The sequence below is a fragment of the Apodemus sylvaticus genome, chromosome 1 (assembly GCF_947179515.1).
Source record: "Apodemus sylvaticus chromosome 1, mApoSyl1.1, whole genome shotgun sequence".
Taxonomy (NCBI): Eukaryota; Metazoa; Chordata; class Mammalia; order Rodentia; family Muridae; genus Apodemus; species Apodemus sylvaticus.
The window spans coordinates 107,865,231-107,887,339 of record NC_067472.1 but is presented as its reverse complement, the minus strand read 5'-3'; the positions used below and the strand labels follow the sequence as shown (position 1 = coordinate 107,887,339).

Below are 22,109 nucleotides of genomic sequence, written 5' to 3'. Positions count from 1 at the left end.
GGTCAAAACACCAATAAAGAGAATATAGGTAAGAGGCTGGTAGGCTATACAAATTCAGCAGACAAAAGGAATTAGGGAGAAGCAAATATTCAACTTCTGAATCTAGAGTTGAATGCTGAGAGACTGTGCATGGTTAAAAGCAGCCCAACCAACCACCTGATCCTAGGGGAATGAGTAAGCCCCAATGTCAAACCAAAGAAACAGGACAAAACAAAAGCAATGCAACTCCTCCAAAAATGAACAATTCACAGATTAATGGTCTACAATGAGATTGAATTAGACAAATGCCAAATAGCTCAAAAAAATGATTGTAAGTCTATTCAAAGAAACCCAAGAAGACACAGATTTCTGGATGAATTCATAGAGAATACAAGCAAGTGAGTAAAATAAGAAATTTAATATAGGATATTGTCTTAGTTAGGGTTTTACTGCTATGAATAGACACCATGACCAAGGCAACTCTTATAAGGACAACATTTAATTGGGGCTAGCTTACAAGTTCAAAAGTTCAATCCATTATTATTAAGGCAGGAACATGGCAGCATCCAGGCAGGCATAGTGCAGAAGGAGCTGAGAGTTATGCATCTTCATCTGAAGGCTGCTAGCAGAATACTGGCTTCCAAGAAGCTAGGATAAAACTCACACCCACAGTGATACACCTACTCCAACAAGGCCACACCTACTCCAACAGGACACACCTTCTAATAGTGCCACTCGCCAGGCCAAGCATATACAAACCATCGCAGTTTTGAAAGTGAAACCCAGCAAAGCACTATAGAAATATTGAAGAAAATCAAACAGAAAGAATGGAAATGAGAAACCCAATGTTTGAGTAGAAGTGCCATATGGATCCAAAGGGATGGCTTGGTGAGGAAGAGCAGCTGCTCAGCAAGCATGACTTGAGGAGTCAAGCTTGAGTCCTCGGCACCATGTAAAAAGTTGGGCATGGCTACATGTGCTTCTAACTACAGCATTGATGGATACCTACCAAAAAAAAAAAAAAAAAACCCAAATAAACCAAAAGTGAGATCAGGTTCAGTAAGAGATCCATCTTAAAGTAGTAAGTTAGAAAATAGAAGATATCTGGTATTTTGCTCTAGTCTGTGTATATGTACACATGCACACCCCTATATTCATATGCATGCAATGTATACACACTCCATGGAAAGCCTCACCAAAGTACTAGACCAAGGGGAAAGTAGAATATCAAAACTTGAAGATTGTGCCAAGCAACTAGTCAAAGATTTGTAAGAAAACTACAAAGAGAAAATTCAATATCTCTGGAACACTATGAAAAGACCAAATCTGGGATTCATGGACATAGAAGAAGGAAACTTTCATGCTAATAGCAGAGGAAGAATTTTCATCAAAATTGCAGCAGAAAATATCCCAAATCTAAGAGAAAAGACACCCATCTGGTACAAGAATTTGCAACACCAAACAGACAAGACCAGAGAAGAACCTCTTTATATTACAGTTCAAATAATAAATAAAAAAAAAAGACAGTATATTGAAAGCTGCAATAGAGATACACCAAATCACATATAAGGGTGTACTCATCACAATAATAGTGAACTTATCAACAATGACTTCCTAAGTCAGGAGGACTTGGAAGGATGTATTTCAAGTTCTAAAAGACAACTGCCAGTTCAGACCACAGTACCCAGCCACACTGTAATATCTGAAGGGGAAATTTTCTCCATGATAAAAAATATGCTAAGGCAATTCAAAACCATTAAGCCATCTACAAAAGATATTTGAAGGAATCCTTCAGACCAAAAAGAAAGATAAACACACTCTGAGGATACAAGAAATAACCTTAGTATAGTTAAGCGAGTAAGGAACAAGAAAACATCAAACACTGCAAGATCAATGACATAACAGAAATTAACATACCCATTTCAATGGTAACTCTTGTTTATTAATGGTCTTAGTTTCTCACTCAAAAGAAACACTAGCAAGTTGGATTTCAAAACAGAATGCATCTATTTGTTGACCTTAAGAAACACACCTCACCATCAAAGACATGTAAAACCTTGGGGTGAAAGAATGGAAACACATGTTCCTAGGAAACAAGCAACTGTCATTATCCTAATATTTGATGAAACAGATTTGAAACCAAGATTAATCATCAAAAATTAAAATTTCACTTCATAATTATTAAGAGAACAATCCATTAAGAGAGCACTGCAATTTTAAACAGATAATCACCAATCACAGTTACACTCAATTTTAGAAAATAAATATTACTTGATGTAAAGACATTAATCTCAAACATCATAATAATAGAGGGTGACTTTAATAGACTATTCTCATCAATATAGAGGTAACATTAACCAAAAAAAAAATAGAAACATCTGAGTTAAATAAAATCATGGACCTAACTTTCCAACTAAACTGCAGATCCAAACACGTTCTTCCTAGTAGCCTATGGAATATTCTCCAAATTAGATAATAGATACAAATCAAAACACAACATATTTCTTATAGTCTATGAAATAAAGAATTATATAGAACAAAGCTAGAAGGCAATGTGAAGAGAAACTTCATGGAGACTGGCAAACACACTATTGAATAATAAATGGGTCATTGAAAAAAATCAGAATGGAAAATGTAAGTCCTAGAATTGCATGATAATGAACGCAGAACATACCAAAACCTAGGTTACAATGAAAGCAGTCCTTAAAGGAAAGTTTGTAGTGAAAAGTGCCTAACATAATTTCAGAGCTGAAGAAATTACTCAGTGGTTAAGAGGACTGACTGCTCCTCCGAAAGTCCTGAGTTCAAATCCCAGCAACCATATGGTGTCTCACAACCATCCCCAATGAGATCTGATGCCCTCTTCTGAAATGTCTGAAGACAGCTACAGTGTATCTATATATAATAAATAAAATAAATCTTAAATAATAAATAAATAAATATACAGAGATCTCTAGTAAATAGTGACACACCATAAGGAGGGCCTTGAACAAATAAAAACAAGCCAAATTCAAAGTTCGTAGATGGAAAGATATTATTAAGATCAGGTAGAAATTGATAAAAAGGAAAAGATTAAATACACAAAATTAATAAAACAATGAGTTGTTTTAATTTTTTCTTTTATTGGATATTTTCTTTATTTACATTTCAAATGTTATTCCCTTTCGAGGTCTTCCTTCCAGAAACCCCCTATCCCATCTCCCTCCACCCCCTGCCTCTATGAGAGTGCTCCCCCACTCACCACCCAGTCGCTGACTCACTCACCCACCTACTCACCCACTTCTGCCTTCCCACCTTGGCATTCCCCTACACTGTGGTATGGAATCCCCGCAGGGTCAAGGGTTGCTCTGCCCACTGATGTCCAACAAGACCATCCTCTGCCACATATGTGGCCCCGAGCCATGGGTCCCTCCATGTGTGCTCTTTTGTTGGTGGTTCAGTCCCTGGGAACTCCGGAGGGTCTAGCTGGTTGATACTCTTGCTCTCCCCACAGAACTGCCACCCCTCTCAGTGCCTTCAGTCCCTTTCCCAACTCCTCCATTGAGAACTCTGCTCTTAGTACAATAGTTGGCTGAGAGCATCCACTTCTGTATTTGTCAGGCTCTGGCAGAACCTCTCAGGAGATAGCCATATCAGGCTCCTGTCAACAAGCACATCCCAGCATCCACAATAGTATATATAGAATGGGTCCCTAGGCAAGACAGTCTCTGGATGGCCTTTCCTTCAGTCTCTCTACCAAGCTTTGTTTCCATATTTCCTCCTGTGAGTATTTTGTTCCTCTTTCTAAGAGACACTAAACTCCTACAGCTGATAAATAACTTCACCAAAGTGGCTGCATATAAAATTAACTCAAACAAATCAGCAGCATTCCTATATCTAAAGGATAAATGGGCTGAGAAAGAAATTAGAAAAATGACACCCTTTATAATAGTCACAATAATATAAAATATCTTGGTGTGACTCTAACCAAGCAAATGAAAGACCTGTGTGACAAGAACTTCAAGTCTCTGAAGAAAGAAGTTGAAGATCTCAGAAGATGGAAAGATCTCCCATGCTCATGAATTGGCAGGATTAATATAGTAAAAATGGCCATCTTGCTGAAAGCCATCTACTGATTCAACTCAATCCCCATTAAAATTCCCACTCAGTTCTTCATAGAGTTAGAAAGAGCAATTCTCAGACTGATTTGAAATAACAAAAAACCCAGGATAGTGAAAACTATTCTCAACAATAAAAGAACTTCTGGGGGAATCACCATCCCTGACCTCAAGCTGTACTACAGTAACAGGCAGATAGATCAGTGGAATAGAACTGATGACCCAAAAATGAACCCACACACCATTGTTTCTGATTGAAGATCAGCCTTAATCCATGATGATCTGATAGGATGCATGGTATTATTTCAATCTTCTTGTATCTGTTGAGTCTTGTCTTGTGACCAATTATATGGTCAGTTTTGGAGAAGGTACCTTGAGGTGTTGAGAAGAAGGTATATTCTTTTGCTTTAAGATGAAATGTTCTATAAATATCTGTTAAATCCATTTGGTCCATAACTTCTGTAGTTTCACTGTGTCTTTGTTTTGTTTCTGTTTCCATGATCTGTCCTTTGCTGAGAGTGGGGTTTTGAAGTCTCCCACTATTATTGTGTGAGGTGCAACATGTGCTTTGAGCTTTAGTAAGTTTCATTTATGAATGTGGGTGCCCTTGCATTTGGAACAGAGATGGTTCAGAATTGAGAGTTCATCTTGGTAGATTTTTCCTTTGACAAGTACAAAGTGTCCTTCCTTATCCTCTTTGATACCTTTTTGTTGAAAGTTGATTTTATTGGATATTAGAATATCCAGCTTGTTTCCTGGTACCATTTGCTTGGAAAACTGTTTTCCAGCCTTATACTCTGAGGTAGTGTTTGCCTTTGTCACTAAGGTGCATTTCCTATATGCAGCAAAATGCTGGGTCCTGTTTATTGGGGAATTGAGTCCGTTGATGTTAAGAGATATTAAGAAAAAGTGATTGTTGTTTCCTCTAATTTTTTGTTCTTAGAGGTGAAATTATGTTTGTGTGTCTACCTTCTTTTGGGTTTGTTGAAATAAGATTACTCTCTTGTTTTTTCTAGGGTGTAGTTTCCCTCCTTGAGTTGGAGTTCCATCTATTATCCTTTGTAGCCCTGGATTTGTGGAAAGATAGTGTGTAAATTTGGTTTCATCATGGAATATCTTGGTTTCTCCATCTATGGTGATTGAGAGTTTTGCTAAGTATCTGGGCTGGCATTTGTGTTCTTTTAAAGTCTATATGATATCTGCCCAGAATCTTCTGGCTTTTATAGTCTGGTGAGAAGTCTGGTGTAATTCTGATAGGTCTGCCTCTATATGTTACTTGACCTTTTTCCCTTACTGCTTTTAATAGTCTTTGTTTTGTGCATTTAGTTTTGATTATTATGTGATGGGAAAAATTTCTTTTCTGGTCCAGTCTGTTTGGAGTTCTGTAGGCTTCTATGTTCATAGGCATCTCTTTCTTTAGGTTAGGGAAGTTTTCTTCTACAATTTGTTGAAGATATTTACTGGCCCTTTACGATGGGAATCTTTGCTCTCTTCCATACCTATTGTCCTTAGGTTTGGTCTTCTCATTGTGTCCTGGATGTTTTGGGTTAGGAGATTTTTGCAGTTTGCATTTTCTTTGACTGTTGAGTCAATGTTTTCTATGGTATCTTCTGCACCTGAGCTTCTCTCTTCTATCTCTTGTATTCTGTTGGTGATGCTTGCATCTATGACTTCTGACCTCTTTCCTAGATTTTCTATCTCCAGAGTTGCCTCCCTTTATGATTTCTCTATTGTTTCTATTTCCATTTTCAGATCCTTGATGGTTTTGTTCAATTTCTTCACCTGTTTTCTTTTGTTTTCCTGCAATTCTTTAAGGAATTTTTGTGTTTCCTCTTTAAGGGCTTCTACCTGTTTACCAATGTTCCCTTTATTTCTTTAAGTTATTTATGAGAAGTGATTTTAAATCCATATCTTGCTTTTCTGGTTTGATGGGGTATCTAGGATTTGCTATGATGGGAGAACTAGGTTCTGATGATGCCAAGTAGCCTTGTTTTCTGCTGCTTATGTTCTTGTGCTTGCCTCTTGCCATCTGGTTATCTCTGGTACTACCTGCCTTTGCTGTCTCTGACTGGAGCCTGTCCCTCCTGTGATTATGGTTGTATCAGAACTTCTCAGAGTCCTGCTGTTTCTGTGATCCTGTGAGTCTGGGATCCTGAGAGCCTGGGTGTGTCTGAGCTCCTGGGAGTCATGCTGCCTCTGGGATCCTGAAATCCTGTTGTGTCAGAGCTCCTGTGAGTCAAGCTTCCTCTGAGTGTTGTGGGATTGTGATCCTTGGTATGTTAGAGCACCTCAGAGTTGAGCTTCATCTTGGTGTTGAGGGAATGTTTGCAGAGCCTGCACCCAAGGTCTGCTCAGGGCACAGGATCAGACTAGAAGGAACCCGTGCCATTTGCTGGGCAGGGTTCCTGTGTCCCTGGATCCCGGGGATCCCAGTTACTCCTGATGTTGGGGTGGATGTTGTGACCTCACCTCACCTGTGATCCTGCACATGTTAGAACACCTGGGAGGCAAACTTCCTCTGGATGTTGTGGGTCTGGGTGCAGAGCCAGTGCCCAAGGTCTGCTCAGGGCACAGGCTCACACTGGAAGGGTTACTTCAAATCTTAAAACAGCATACATATATTATTTCACAGTTGGAAGTTAGGTCTTCCACTTAGAGTCTCACCAGCTTTATACAGAGTGACAGTTGGAGCTACAACCTTATCTGATATACAGTTTTAGTTCCTTAGCCAGGCAGTGGTGGCACATGCCTTTAATCCCAGCATTTGGGAGACAGAAGCAGGCAGATCTCTGTGAGTTTAAGGCCAGCCTAATCTACAGAGTGAGTCAGGACAGCCAGGGCTACAACAGAGAAACCCTGTCTCAAAAAAAAAAATAAATAAATAAAAAAGAGTTTAGTTTCTTACAGTTATAGGGCTGTCATCTTGGCAGTTTTCTCTGATCTCCTGGAGTCCACATTCAGGTTCTAGCTTCATGGCCCATGTCAGCTTCCATCCTCAAAGGCAAGACAAGGGAATTTCTCTCCTGTCTATTATGATAATCCTATACATTGTAAAGTACTCATGGAAGAAACGAACTATACCATTGCCTTTACTTACAACAGAACAAAGGTGAGGTGTGTGTGCTCTATCCTATTGTGTAAGTATAGGCCTCAGGACACTCAGTGAGAGGGATATGAAGTAGTATTTGGGAAACTAGGAAGCTGTCATAGAATCTTCTCTCCTACATTAAAGCTCTGATACTTTTTGTCATTTGTAATATCTTACTAGGTAATTTTTATCCACTGACATTTTCAAATATATGTTTTATGTCTGCAAGTTGTGTTTTGGCAGAGGTAGGGGCATAGGTAAGATACATAAATACAATTTAGGAACATAAGCACTAAGTAGACAACTCACTAGTCATGTTTCCCCTTCTCCTGTGTGGGTCCCTGGGATCAAACTCAGGTAATCAGGCTTGACATCCTGTGACTTCACCTCCTGAGCCATCGTGTGTGTGTGTGTGTGTGTGTGTGTGTGTGTGTGTATGTGTGTGTGTGTCTATTCTCCTTTTCTCCCTGCCTTTCCATGGTTTTGTTCAAGTATCTGAAATAGCCAGGTACAGTAGTAAACACCTGTAATCCCGGCATTTGGGAGGTGGAGGCAGCAGAATCAGGGTTTCAAGCTCATCCTCAGTGACACAGTAAGTTCAAAGTCAGCCTGAGTATGTGAGCCACTGTCTCAAAACAACAACAAAAGCCAAGCATAGTTGCAGTGCTTTTATTCTCTTTGTTTTCTGGCTGTCTCACCTGTTCGTTTGCATCCTTTTACATTAACTGATGCTTTTGGAAACCGAGGAGATTTTCCTATTTCCTGTGTCTAACATTGTCATCCCCGCCCTGCTCTCCATTCCTCAACAGCCTGAGAGGGAAGGCAAAGTGGGAAGGGCTGGGGGTAATGGAGACTCCGGCACGTGAGTGCAGGAGAAACCGGCTTCTCAGAAGACAGGCTTCACTGAGCAGCTTGTTTAATTGGGGGTGGGGTGGGGAGCAAGGGCCATTTAAACCTTTGGGGAGTGGGTAGAGCCTTCTAGGGTGAGCGCACATCATTGGCTGGGGCTGAGGTCCTGGGACTGCTTTACTTGCATGAAGAGGAATTCCAGATACTTGTTGGAAATTACCTTATAAGGAGAGAGGATGTTTAAACTGTAACCTGGCCACCATGCTTCCTGACTACCTCAAGGGCAGCAGAGGTAGAGGCCAAAGGCTTGTGCACCAGGACTTGCAGGCCCTGGACAGGAGAGGGGGGCCTCATTCCTACCACTCTCCAGGCCCGCTCTTCCCGATACCTCAGCCCCACACACTAGCTAGTGTTCTTTGCCATCTTGTAATGTTTAAAATATTTGCAGGTTCATTTCAAAGTGATTTTTAAAGGTTTTTGTGTGATGTGTCAGTTTTAGAATGTAATGAGAAATATAGCAGCCTTTTTTTAAAGAAAAAAAGTCTCACTACTTAGATTTGAAAAAAGATGAAAAAAATTCTCATATCTGCTTTTGAGTTTTCCATCTCTTACAGTCTCACCTATGGTGTGACCTCTGGAAGCACTGCTATGTGTGAGGCCAATGTAAACAAAATGGCAAATTGCATTAGTGGTTTTGTAAAAGTTGTTTGATTTAAGCAACTCCCCACTTTAAAAAAAAAAGTCTCCAGGATTTCCAGAGACCCCTAACGGACAAATTGAGAACTGTTAACCAAAATTTTCATACTTGTTGGCATTCATTATTACAGATTATTGCAGCAGGGTGTTAGCTCCCTAATAATTTTATATTGTAAGGACTGATATTGGCTCAGGGCTCCCAAGACCAAGTCCTTGGCACAAAGGGGATTTGTTTTTCCTAGAGGGATAAAGAGCAGAGAATAAGAAACAAAGAGAGGACAGGGGAGAAATGGAAAGGAGGAAGGGAGAGGGGACAGAAATTTTGTCCCAGAGATGGGGACAAAGGGCTGACTCTGGATAGAGAAGAGACAGACATGGCCCATAGGAAATTGGCTGTTTATAAAGGTACAAGCAGAAGCCCTGTGTTGGGATGAGGTATTTTAATTTTAGTTGTATATGTTAATTAGGGCAGCCAAAGTGGGCTTTTGATTACTGGACTTCAATACTTTAATAACTGGACTTTGGAAGTCAACATCAGGAGGAGGATGTGACCAAATATGGCAGTGGACTTTGGTGGTAGCTTTAAGAATATAATCTAATGGTGTTTAGCCAGGCAGAGGGGATGGGGAGCAGAGTGAGGCTTGCCAGAGTCATGCGTGCCACCCCCAGGCTGGCCAGAGGCCCTTCATTCCCACCTTTTTGTTTTATGATTATGTCACTGGGTGCTGTGTAAGTAGGCTGCTTTGTCTCTGGCTGCTTCCTGATGACACTGGGACCTTGTCATTAGGAGCCCAAGGAAGCTGGGTTTCTGGTCAAGGCCAGGAAGAACAGGCAGTTTCTCTCTTTGTTGTACCATAGGAAAGTGTTGTTGTGAGGCTGGGCTAGGATGGAGATCCCAGTCACAGCTGGAGCTGGGTTGACATTGCTCAAGCAATCTGTGGTTGATTTGAAATCTGTTGGGACAGATGGACCAGGGGCAAGGCTAAAGTTAAAGAATTTAGAATTTTTTTTCTCTTGGATGTCTATTTGAAACTTTTAGGTTCATAAGTCCTAGTAGTAGGGAAGAGGAATCCCAAGACCGGAGAAGAGATGCCACTCATAGGAAAAGGCAGTAGGCAGGAGAAGTTGATTCAAGAGTGCTTATCTAGAGTTTTGAGAATTCTTCAGAAGAGCCAGGAGAATTTAGATTGACTATATAAGGATAATTGGGAAACAACTATTATTTGAAAGTAGGTTTGGTTGTGTTGGGAAGAATACGGTTTGAGAGTCCTTTTGTTACATCAGAGTACTCTTTCCTGGGGCACTTAAGTAGATTCTGAAATTGAGATATTTTAAGAGTGTGGACGAATCAGGAGGCTCTTGGCAAACTGAAATGGAGGGTCTGTAACAGATTTGAGGGGTTGGTGGGGAAAGGTTGAGACAACTTGGCTTTGGTTCCCAAAGTGGGACTTAGATCGTTAGAGGAAGAGCAGTCAGTAGAAGGGGTGAGACATAGCAACTGGGAATTAGCAATTGTCTTTATGATAATGGAGGCCCTAGTCTAATGTGGCTGTCTGGCTGGAAGGAGCTGCCAATTGTATAAGAAAATGTAGGCAGAAGTAGCTGAAGGGCCTTGCCGTGTCTGAGAGCAATGGTGTAGGAGGACTTTTGAGAGTTTTGCCAGGAGTGAAGAGGATCTGGGGAGCCTTGGGGCAGAGATAAGTGTGGATGAATTGCAGGGGAAGACAGACAAAAAATAAAATTGATGAATTTTCAATAAAAAGAAGTTTGGAGAGATAAAAATCTCTATAAAGGGCTGATGGAGTCCTTTGTAAGTGAGGAGTTGAGGGAGAGAGTGGTAGAGAGAGAGAGAGAGTGAGAGGCGATCCTGGAGGGTCTGTCTTTGCCTCCAGCTTTAGCAGCTCAGGGACTAGCAGTACTCTGGAACACTGGAACACTAGAGTTATTAGAGGTAGCAGAGAGGCTGTGACAAGAGTGGATAGACAGAGTCAGCCATAGATGGTGTTGTTTAGTTTTGGAGAGGCAGGTGACAGGAGAAAGAGTCAGTATTATGCCTTCACTTATAAACTGTTGATGAATTTCACTTGAAAAATGTAATATTATTAGCATTTCTTGAAATGCTTGAGTTTAAATATCTCAGAAGCTCAGAAGCAAAACCCGTGTGTGCTGCCCTTCTTTCCGGATCAAGTATACACAGGCAGGGATCCTGTCCTAGCCCTGAGAGCCCTGCTTTGCAGACCCAGCTTCTGGTGCTGATGCTCCTGCCCGCAGGTGTAAGCTTCCTGATACTTTGGACATGTTTTTATGTTTTTACAGATCGGCTAGACTCATTATTCCTCTTCTGTAGACTTGGTCTCGATTCCCTTGCTCCATTATTATAAGTCTTCACTGCCTATGTTCTCCTATCAGTAAAACAAAATTTACTTATCTGGTACTTGTTTTGTGACACACACTTTGAAGCACTAGGCAGGTAGTGACAAATCAAAGCTCTGTACCTACAAAGCTTCCTTTAGAACCAGCATGGTGGTTCACACCTGTACTAGAGAGGTGAGGTACAAGGGCCACCGCAGGTTCGAGGCTAGCCTGTGCAGCATTATGGGTTCCAAGCCTGCCTGGGCTACAAAGTGAGACACTGTCTCAAACAAACAAACAAACAAACAAACAAACAAATCTGTAACTCTAATTGAGAACATATTTACTTCTTATTTAAGCTGATTTATAAGCAAAGGTTATAAGGCATGAGCTCTGAGCAAAGGCTGGTCCTTTCCTCCTGAGACCTCCCATGGTAGGCCAGAGAATTGCAGCAGATCTGTTAGCTTCACCTCCATGCTGAGCTGTAGGATCATAATAAGATTTGTATGGTCTAGAGAGAGAAGGGAGCTAGAGGAAAGAACCCGACAAGTCGAGAAGATGATGCTGAGATGACTTGGATGTCATTCATGACTGGCAGGGATTGGAGAGAAGTGACATTTGAGGAATCCGTGTTTGTGTCTTTTCTATCCTACAGATGTTGAGAGAATAAACCTCCCCAAAGAAAAATCTGAGGTTCAAAGAGCTTCTGCCCGAATAGGGAGAAGTCCGTGGACTCCAGCAGTCCACTATGGAAGCTCATCCAGGCGACAAAAGGTGCCCCCACCTCGAGCTGTTCACTCTGTCAAATACCCCGAGAAGAAGCCAGTGCCATTCAAGAACACGGTTAAACCAGTAACTCAGGGCTTTCAGCACACCAAAACCTCCGCCAGGGAAATGTCCTTACGAACCCCAGAGCCCACCTTGAAGGGAGATGAAGTGACAGGACCCTTGACAGAGTACTCCCATGCCAAAACCCACCAAAACACTCCCATGTTGGACTATTCTGAAGAAAGCTCTGATACATTAGAGTCCATCACGTCCAATGTCTCCTATGAGATGCCTTTAAAGAAGAAAAGGCCGTGACCCCTTCTTTTTCTCTTCTCTAAGTATGGTGATGGCAGGGTGTGGCCACTGAGGCTTTCAGGAGCAGCGCTCCGGCTCCTCTACAGGATGCACTTCAGGAGACTGGCCAGGGCAAACAGTGGCACACAGCTATGGACCTGGGGCCGGTTGCCCTCTGGGTTTGCAGGGCCACCCCATCTTCTGCTTCTGTTGTACTTCCTGCTGAAGGAGTGTCTAGTCATGTCAGCTTACAATAAAGGCGAGCTCTCAGGAAGCAGTGTGTGGTCTGCCCCTCTGTGGTCACCGAGGCTGATGAAGACTGTGGGGTGGTGCAGCGGGGACATGTTCCTAAGTCAGGGAAGCAGAGGTGGCACAGACATGCGCTCTCCTAGACAGAGCCCTCACCTCACCCTCATTTCCTGACCGTGTGCAGTGGGTTGCTCCCTGATGCCTGGGGGTCACCAGATTCCTGGGGGGGGGGCATAAGCAGAGCCCTCAGTCTTGAGTGAAATTTATAACTGGATCCCTGTCAGCATAGAGAAAAGCTCAAAGAAGGCAGGCCCAGGATGCAGGAAGTACAATGATTAAAATACAAATATAAAAGAAATACCATTAATCAGACCTGTGCATGAGCTCTAGAGTCTGTCACTAAAAATACATGTTGACATTTCCCTCAGAGAAGAGGCAAGCTATAACAAGAATCAAAATAAATATAAATATCTGTAATATCTTCAAAGTTGGTGGCAGAATATGATGAACTAAATAAACTTACTCAGACAGTAATAGTTCTTTGGATCCAGGACAGAAAATTATTTTGGAATTAGGAGAAATTTGGGACCTAGAGCCATAACTCAGTGGTAGAGCCCTCAGTCTCTAGGGTCCCTCTCAGGGCACAAGAAGGAGATGGGGGACAAGATAATAATATTCGGTTGTGAAAGATAGGGTGTGTGTGTGTGTGTGTGTGTGTGTGAGTATGTTAACCTTAAGATGAAGTTTTGCTAAATTGCCAAGATTGGTCATACTTGCAATTCTTCTGCCTCAACTTCCTGGGGATCTGGGGTTATAGGGCTGCATTGTCATTTCCAGCTACAATAACAGGTTTTTTTTATTCTCTCTCTCTCTCTCTCTCTCTCTCTCTCTCTCTCTCTCTCTCTCTCTCTCTCTGTGTGTGTGTGTGTGTGTATATAATACACACACTTGCATGCATATGCTTGTTGAGGCCAACAGATAACATTGCCATCATTTCTCAGGAGGTGTCTTCCTTGTCTCTCCGTGGCCAGGAGCTCACCAGTTAGGCTAGGCTAGCTGGGCAGCAAACCCAAGAATCCCTCCCCAGGTCTAGAGGAGCATGGGCCACCACCCACCACACCCAGCTTTTACTCTTTCCTTCCTTCCTTTTTTAAAAAAAATATATTATTTTTATTATTTATTATTATTCATATTATTGGTGTGTGTGTGTAGAAAGGGGTATGAGCATGTGAGTGCTGGTGGCAGCCAGAAGCATCAGAGCCCATGGAGTTAGAGTTGAGCGGCTGCCTGACATGCATGCTGGGCATTGAACTCCCGTCCTTTGGAGCGATCTTAGCCACGGAGCCATCACCGGTTCAACATACCAGATTTGGTTTGGTTTGGTTTCAGTACCCTCTGAGGTAGAACTCAGGTCTGCATGCCTGCCAAAGCAAGCACTTTACAAACAGAACCGTCTTTCCAGCCCTTACACTTACTTATTGCTTTAAAAACAATCGTCATAAATGACCAGGTGGGTGATGCACAACTGAAACCCAACACTCCAGAATCAGAGACAGGGGGATTGTGAATTGGAAGACATTCTGGAGTACTTACTGAGTTCCTGCCTCAAATAAATAAATAAAAGTTATAATAAAATACACATAACAAAGTTGATTATTTTAACCATCTTTAGGTATTATCCTGGGACATTAAGTGCATTCACATAGTTGTGAATTATCACAGTTCATATCCAAATCTTTTTAACTTGCACAATACACTGAATGGGCTGTAAACAAATAAACAGAGTCCACAAAATGACTAGAAGAGTGTGTGGGGAAATCTCTTTTTGAGCTCTGTCTGAGCAATGACTTTTTAACTATGACACCAAACACAAGTAACAAAACCAAGAATATAGATACGTGGTTCTGTGTCAAACTAAAACTTTTGCACAGCAAAGGAAACAATCACCGTGTAGACAACCTGTGCGCTGGGAGGAGCAGCGGTTGTCACACTGCTTGTAAGAGGTTAATAGCCACAGTTTTTAAGGGACTCAACGCAATAGCAAGAAAGAGATGATTTAAATGGACAAAGTACCCAGACAGACATTTCTCAAAAGAAGACCTATTGCTGACTGACTGACGTAAGCAAAGGTGGTTAGTATCCCTAGCTCTAGAGAAATGCAAAGGAGGCCCTCAATGTGACACTGCCTCACATACGTTGCCAACTTGACACACTGAATCACTTGGACAGAGAATCTCAATGAGGGATGGTCTAGATTAGGTTGGCCTATGGGATTCCTTTGATCACATTAGTTGCGATGGAAAGACCTGTCCAGGGTAAACAGCAGCATCCCCTGGACAGAGGGATCCTGACAGTTTAAGAGTGGAAAAAACAAACTGATTGCTAGTATGCATGTATTAATTCACTGTTTGCTTCTGTGATGTAATGTGGCTAGCTCCTTCAAGTTCCTACCACCTTGACTTCTCAAAATAGTGGGTGGTTACCTGGAATTGTCAGGAAAAAACAAAACAAAACAATAGCAACAACATCACAGAAACGGGAAATTAAATTAATATAATGACTACTATAGAAAAAAAGAAAGATAACAAGAAGGTGGAAAAAGGAAAACCTTGTGCACCGTTGGTAAAAATATAAATAATACAGCCAATACAGAAAGAAGCTTGGATGCTCCTCAGAAAGCTAGAACTGCCACTTGCTTCAGCAGTCCTGCCACTGACTGGATGTTCAAAGAAAGTGAAATCAGTACGGAGAGGAACAGTCTGTATTCTCCTGTCCAATGCAGCACTGCTCACTACCAAAGACATGGAGTAACCTCAATGCCTGTCCATGGATGGATTCGTAAAAATAATGTTCACACAGTGGAAGATCACTCAGTGCTAAAGATAGATAGCCATGTGAGACAGCTTGATAAGCTTGAGGTAAACCAGACCTAGAAAGACATGGCCCAACCTCGCCTGGAAAATCTAAAAGTCAGCAGTGGTGATTGCTAGGTGTCTGGAGCTAGGAGGCAGTTATCAAAGAGACAAAGTTACACTGAAATTGGAATAGACAGTAGCGTGACTCTAGCTAGCAATATTGTAGACTTGCAATTTGGAAAGAGTATGTCTTAAAGGTTCTCATCACATATACACAATCAGAGGCATGATTTACGTATTTATTTTGTTGAAACAGGGTGTCATGGAGCCCAGGCTCACCTCAAATTTGCTATGTAGCAGAGGCTACCCTTAAACTTCTGATCCCTCAGCCTCTACCTCCCAAGTGCATAGATTAGAGGTTTATGCAACAATTCCTGCTCCTATGTGTTGATTGTCTTCACTGTGGTGATTGTGTCACATTGTGTAAATATATAACAAATGAAGTTGGACTCCTCGAATTTGTATGCTTTTTATGTCCCCCACCTTTTCTCAGTCCCTGATAATTGCCATTATTTCTATCTCCAATGAATTTTATTACTTTTCAATGTTTTGAAATGTATTAAATACCATGATATTTTCCTTCTGAGACTGGCTTGTTTCACTCAGAACATTACCTACAAGCCCACCCATATTGTGTTAGAAGTTGCTCACAGAAGCCAGAAGAAGGCATCAGATCCCTTAGAACTGGAGTTACAGATGCTTGTGAACTATGACATACATGCCGGGAATCGAACCCAGGTCCTTGGGAAGAGTAGCCAGTGCTCTGAACCAGTGAGCTAGCTCTCCAGCCCCCTAGTTCTTCGTATATATATATATATATATATGAAATGAGCTACTGTTGCCTTCAAACTGGACTTGGACCTAGTAACAGTCTTCGGTCATAGACTCTTCTTTTATTTAATTTGGTGAGCTTATGAGACTGTGCTTCACTATTCAGCATTGGATGATACTATGAAAGACATTTTATCTGCCTGTCTAAAAAGAAAAAGAGTCTAATGACAAAATGACCTGGGAGGCTGAGAAGATGGCTCAGTTGGTGAAGTGCTTACTGAACAAGCATAAGGCCACATATGCTTATAGCCCACACCCCTAGCCCCAGGGACAGAGAAACAGGAGAATCTCTGGGGCTCACAGGGGATACCAGGCCCTCATAAGAGACTCTCTTGCAGACGGCTGGGAGCATAGCTCAGTGGTAGAGCACTTGCCTACCAAGTGAGGTCCTAAGCTCAACTTCCAGCACAGAAGAAGACAGCAATTCCCGAGGAACAACACCCGAGTGGCCCTCTGGCCCTCGTGCACATGTGGATACACACAAATATTTTACAAGTAATTCAGTGCTGATATTTCTTGGTTTTATTTCCTTGTCTTAGTGTCAATTTTTAATACCTTTGTTTTAATATCTTAGCCACGTCAGTTGCTTAGAATGCACTCTGCTTGTCTATGAAGCTATCTGCATCTGCTGGATTTTTTCATAATAAAGTAATTGGCTTATTTCTTCAGTAGTTTATTTCTTTCAAGGAAGTTTTAAAAATTTACTCCAAAAGCTCAGAACTATTAGCATGGTGTGTTTTAGTCCCCCCTTTTCATATTTACATATTCTGAGTTCTTCTAGTATTTAATTTCATTTATTTTTTTGACATGGGGTCTTACTGTGTAGCCCAAGATGGGCTTAGACTCATAATCCTCCTGCATCTGCCTCCTGAGTGCTGGGGTTAGAGTCATTTGTCACTGTGCTCAGTTCTTATTCTCTTTTAATATCTGTCCTGTCTATTCTGATCTCTCCTCTGAAATACTGCTATGCTGTGCCTTTTGTTTTGTTTTTTATCAGCCTAACTAGAGCATAATCAGTTTGCTTGTCCTTCAAAGACTCAGCTTTGGGTTTTGGTTCTTCTCTTGTCATCATTATTTCCTTTCTCCTTAATTAGGTTTGGTTGGCTCCTCTTTTCCTACAGCCTTCTTAAATCCTGCCTCCATGATCCCCATGGTCAAATGATGTTGTTACTATAGTCTGAATGTGAGCATCTCTCTAAAATCCCCACATGGGAACCTAGTGCCCAATGTTGTTGTATTCAGAAGTGAGTATGTGGGAGAAGAGATTGAACATGAACACTCCGCCCTTGGAGTTCCAAACATGGAAGGTTTGACGCTCTTATAAAAGAAGCTGAACACAATGTCCTCCCTTTTTTGTCTTTCTCTTCCCCTGCCTCCATGAATATACAGATTTACCTCGTTCGGAGAATTTAACAGACATATCAGAAAATGCAGGTGTCTCTTACCAGAAGCCAGAGGTGGCTCCTGAGTCTGTCACCCCTGAAAATAGATAGGTAAGCTGCTTCTTTTTATAAACTCCCTAACCTATAATATTCTTTTATAGCCTTGGGAAGACATAGCGACTGTTGTGGGTTCATTTTCATTCTTTTCAACATCTTTCCTAATTTCCTTTAATGAAGCATTAAAAGCATGTTACATTTGAACTTATTTACCGTGTGTGTTGGGTATGAGTGTGCATGTCCCACAGCATGCACGTGGCATCCAGGAGACAATGCATGGAGCCTGGTTCTCTTCTTCCATCTTATGTGTTCTGGGGGCTGAACCGAGGCTGTCAGAGTTGGCTGATGTAATAAAGTGGCCCATACAAGTTCTTATTCACATTTCAGACAGCTGAAGTATTTAGTTCTTCGGAATCCTCCAGCCTTTTCAGGCCTCGTGCCTACTTTGGGGAACTATAAGGTTATCGCACTGTGTACTTCCCCAGAGGAAGAGCACAGGCTGCACCATGCTTCCTCCCCACTCAAGGTCTTATTGCGTGGGACCCGCTTGAGACCTTGCCCCTCCAGATCCATGAAACACCCCAACAATTATGCTGCAGCTCTGCACACTCAACTCTGAAGCCACGGGAGGCATTTGGGCAGCTCTGAGAAGCCCCCAGCAAACAGCCACTTGCTCCTCCTGCTGCACTGAAGGCAATGAGAGAACCCAGGCCTGAAAGAAGATTCTGTGTTCTAGAATCTCCGCAAAATTACCAAGCAGACCTTCCTGAATGGCATGCAACACTCCTTCCCCTTCAAGGAGCAGCTGAGCATCCTGTTCTCAACTTAGCCTATTGCTCCCTCTGCAGGTTAGCATGGAGGAACTGTAAGGCCAGCTTATGGAGCTGCATCTGAGCTAGCGCCACAATCTAACAGTGTCTTCAGCCCAGGCTGAGATATGCCATGTCTTTGCTAATGTGGATTGCGGCCAAGGAAGGGACACAGGCACTGAGCCAAAGTATACACAATAGAATAATCAACAAAGCCCATTTTCTACGGATGCTACAATTACAGGCCAGCTTTGGTAGCACACAGCTATAAACCCAGTATCCAGGAAGCAAGAGCAGGATGATTGCAACACATTTTGAAATGGTCTGGTCTATACAACACGTTCTATATCAAACAGAGCTATATAACGAAACTCTGTCTCAAAAAAGAAAAGCCACTGTGTAATGTTGATAAAGGTAGCTATTGCCCCATCATATTCTTTCTTATAAGGATATAAAAAGGATGATAAAAACAAGCACTGTAATTCCTCCAGAGGAACAGAGTAACTCTCTAGCAACAGACCCCAGTGGAAAAGAAAATAAACAGATTATCTAAAAAGAATTCAGAAAGTGAGCTAAAAGAAATTTAGATTCTGAGTGAGATAAGAAACTATACGAAGACAGTTCATAACATGAATGAAAGAATCATCAGGGAGATATATCACACACAAAATAAAAAAGACCCAGAAAGAAACATTGGATCTAAAGAACTCAAGAAATAAAATTTAAGACATGGTAAAGAACTTCAATATAATTGATCAGATAGAAGAAAGAATTTCTGAGATTAAAGTCCTGAAATAGCTTTAAAATGGAGAATACTTTGTGGATCTAGGGGACAGCATTTTATAAGCAAATATGTGTTATAGGCGTTTCAGAAAAGGGGATAAGGGAAGGCCTAGAAAGATCCTTTTCTTTGGAATGAGAGATGACCGACAGTTAAGAGCACTTGCTACCCTTGAAGAGGACCTCTGTGCTCATGACATCTATAACTCCAGTTCCAGGGAATTCAGTGTCCTCTTCTGGCCTCAGTTGGCACAAAGCATGCACACAGAATATATACATACATTCAGGTAGTCATGTGCATAAAACCAAAGCTAAAACATTTTTAAAGAAATAAATGAAAAATCTCTTCAGTAAAACAATTGCTGGAATTATGGGGAAACCATCCACAAGGCCCAAGAAATTCAAAGGACACCTTCATAAATTTGACTGAAATCAACCTCTCTGATTTGTATTGTAGTCAAACTGCAAAAGGAACAAGACAAAAAAAAAAAAAAACTACCTCTAAAAACAGTAAAAGAAAAACATTAGTATCTTAGAAAACTTCTATTTATCTTCTTGTTCTTGTTTGGGGGGGTTGTTTGTTTGTTTGTTTGTTTTTGAGACAGGGTTTCTCTGTGTAGCCCTGGCTGTCTTGGAACCCACTCTGTAGACCAGGCTGGCCTCGAACTCAGAAATCTGCCTGCCTTTGCCTCCCAAATGCTGGGATTAAAGGCTTGTGCCACCACCACCCGGCAAATGGGACTAAAGTTTCCATTTAAAGGATAAAGGCTGGCTAAATCAATCTTTTCAAAACTATTTTATTGTGTTTTGTGTTTGGATGTTTTGCTTGGTACCACATGCATGCCTGTTGCCTGTAGATGCCAGAAAAGGGCATCAGATCTCCTGGAACTGGACTTAGAGACGGTTGTGAATCAGTTGGTGTGGACCACACTATGTAGGTGCTGGGATTCCAACAAGGGTCTCTGGGAAACCTGCCAGTGCTCTTAACCGTGGAGCAATCTTTCCAGCTCCTGGCAATATAGATTTTAAAAGCTATAGCTAATGAAACACTGCCTATGAGAAATGTCTTTATTGGTAAAGAGATATATTGGCTGAAAGTGAAGGGATGGGAAAAGGCATACCATGTGAATGAAAACCAAAACGTGAACAATTAGTTTATATAAAATAGACAACTTTAAAACAAACTAACCAGGAGGTGGTGGCGCACACCTTTAATCCCAGCACTTGGGAGGCAGAGGCAGGCAGATTTCTGAGTTCGAGGCCAGCCTGGTCTACAGAGTGAGCTCCAGAACAGCCAGGGCTACACAGAGAAACCCTGTCTCAAAAAAGACAAAAAAAAAAAAAAAAAAAGAAAAGAAAAAAAACCCACAAACACAAACAAACTAAAAAGAAAGTCACTATTTAGAAATAAATGGATTGATCCAAGAAAAGGAAGTGTAATCATAAATGTATATGTACCCAGTGCTGGGGTAACACATTGCAAATAATATACACTAGTTGTAAAAGGGGACAGACTCCAATACAACGCCCCATGTTCATCTATGAACAGATAGATCATCCAGATACAAAATCAATAGATATTAGAATTCAACTCTCTAATAGACCAAATAAACCTAGGAGTTGCAAAACATCATATCTAACATATTAAATATACCTTCCTCTTATCCATACACAGAGAACATTTTCCAGGATAGCTCATAGAAGTTAGGCCACAACAAATTTCAGCAAAATTTAAAAATTGAAGTCATTGCATATATTTTTTTGGCCTCAATAAAACCTGGAATTAATAAGGTTTTTAGAGATAGTACAAATACAAATCATGGGGATGAAATAACATGCTACTAAGTCAGTGAGTTACTGGAGAAACTAAAAGAGAAAAATTTGAAAATCGAGACATCAATGAAAACAAACCATGAATGTAGCAGAACCAGTACTGAGGGGATTTTGAAGAAAGCAATAGCCACACTTAAAAAGAGAGTGAGTACAAATAAAAACCTATTAGCTGAAACTCAAGGCATTAGAAAAACTATAAAAAAGCAAATCCTAAAGTTAGTAGAAGACAAGAATTATAAAGATCAGAACTGAATTGAGACTAAAAGACATAAATAGTCAGGGAGCTTCTTGAAAAGATAAAAAACCCAAATTTTAAAGTTAGCAGTGAACATTGTTAAATATCATAACTCAGCACCACAGAAAGAACGGACTCACTGGAGCAGTAATGAACAATTATATGTAACAAACCGGAAGCCTAGAAGAAGCAGACTTCTAGACATAGGACCCATTAAAACTGAACCATAAGGACATGGAAAACCTGAAATAACAGTGAGCAATGGGATGGGATTGGAATCGGAAGTCTCTTGTATTAACTCTCTAGTTGCTGTGACTAAACACCTGACAAAACAAAAACCTTTGATGCGGGAAGGGTTTATCTCAGCTCACGACTCAAGGGATCCAGTCCACGTTGGCAGGGAAGGTGTGGTGGCTGGAGTTTGAGGCAGCTGGTCACGTGGCATGCCCAGTTAGGAAGCAGATAGGGATGAATGCTAGTGTTCAGCTAGCTTTCTGCTGGTTCTGCCATATAGCCTCCAGCCCATGGCATGGCACCCCCCACATTTAAGGTAGGTCGTCCTGCCTCGATTAACCTAATTTAGACAACCGCTTGGCAAACACACCCAGAAGTGTGCTTCTAAGGTCAAAGCTGAGAGTAGAGATTAACCATTCCATGTCCAAACAAAGAAAAGTCAGTGTCTGAATGGCTTTACTTCTGAATTTCACCAAACTTCCAAAAAGCTAATACGACTTCTTCACAGACTATCCCAGTAAATTGAAAGAGACAGAGTCCTTCCAAACTCATTCTAGGAGGCCAGCATTACTCTGCATCCGAAGCTAGACAGGGCAACAACAACAACAAAAATTTGACACACCAATATTCCTGGCTAACATAAATTCATAATTGGTGTAAC

The 22,109-nt window shown here is 41.3% G+C and overlaps 1 protein-coding gene across 1 annotated transcript in view; it reads left to right on the top strand.

Moving 5' to 3' along the window:
* The window catches only part of Gdpd4 (glycerophosphodiester phosphodiesterase domain containing 4), a 74,638-nt gene extending 62,494 nt beyond the window's left edge, over positions 1-12,144 (top strand). Inside the window, exon 16 of the mRNA XM_052181946.1 lies at positions 11,717-12,144. Coding sequence (XP_052037906.1) covers positions 11,717-12,144 — 428 coding nt within the window. The remainder of the gene's footprint in view (positions 1-11,716) is intronic.
* The last annotated feature ends 9,965 nt before the right edge of the window (positions 12,145-22,109 follow it).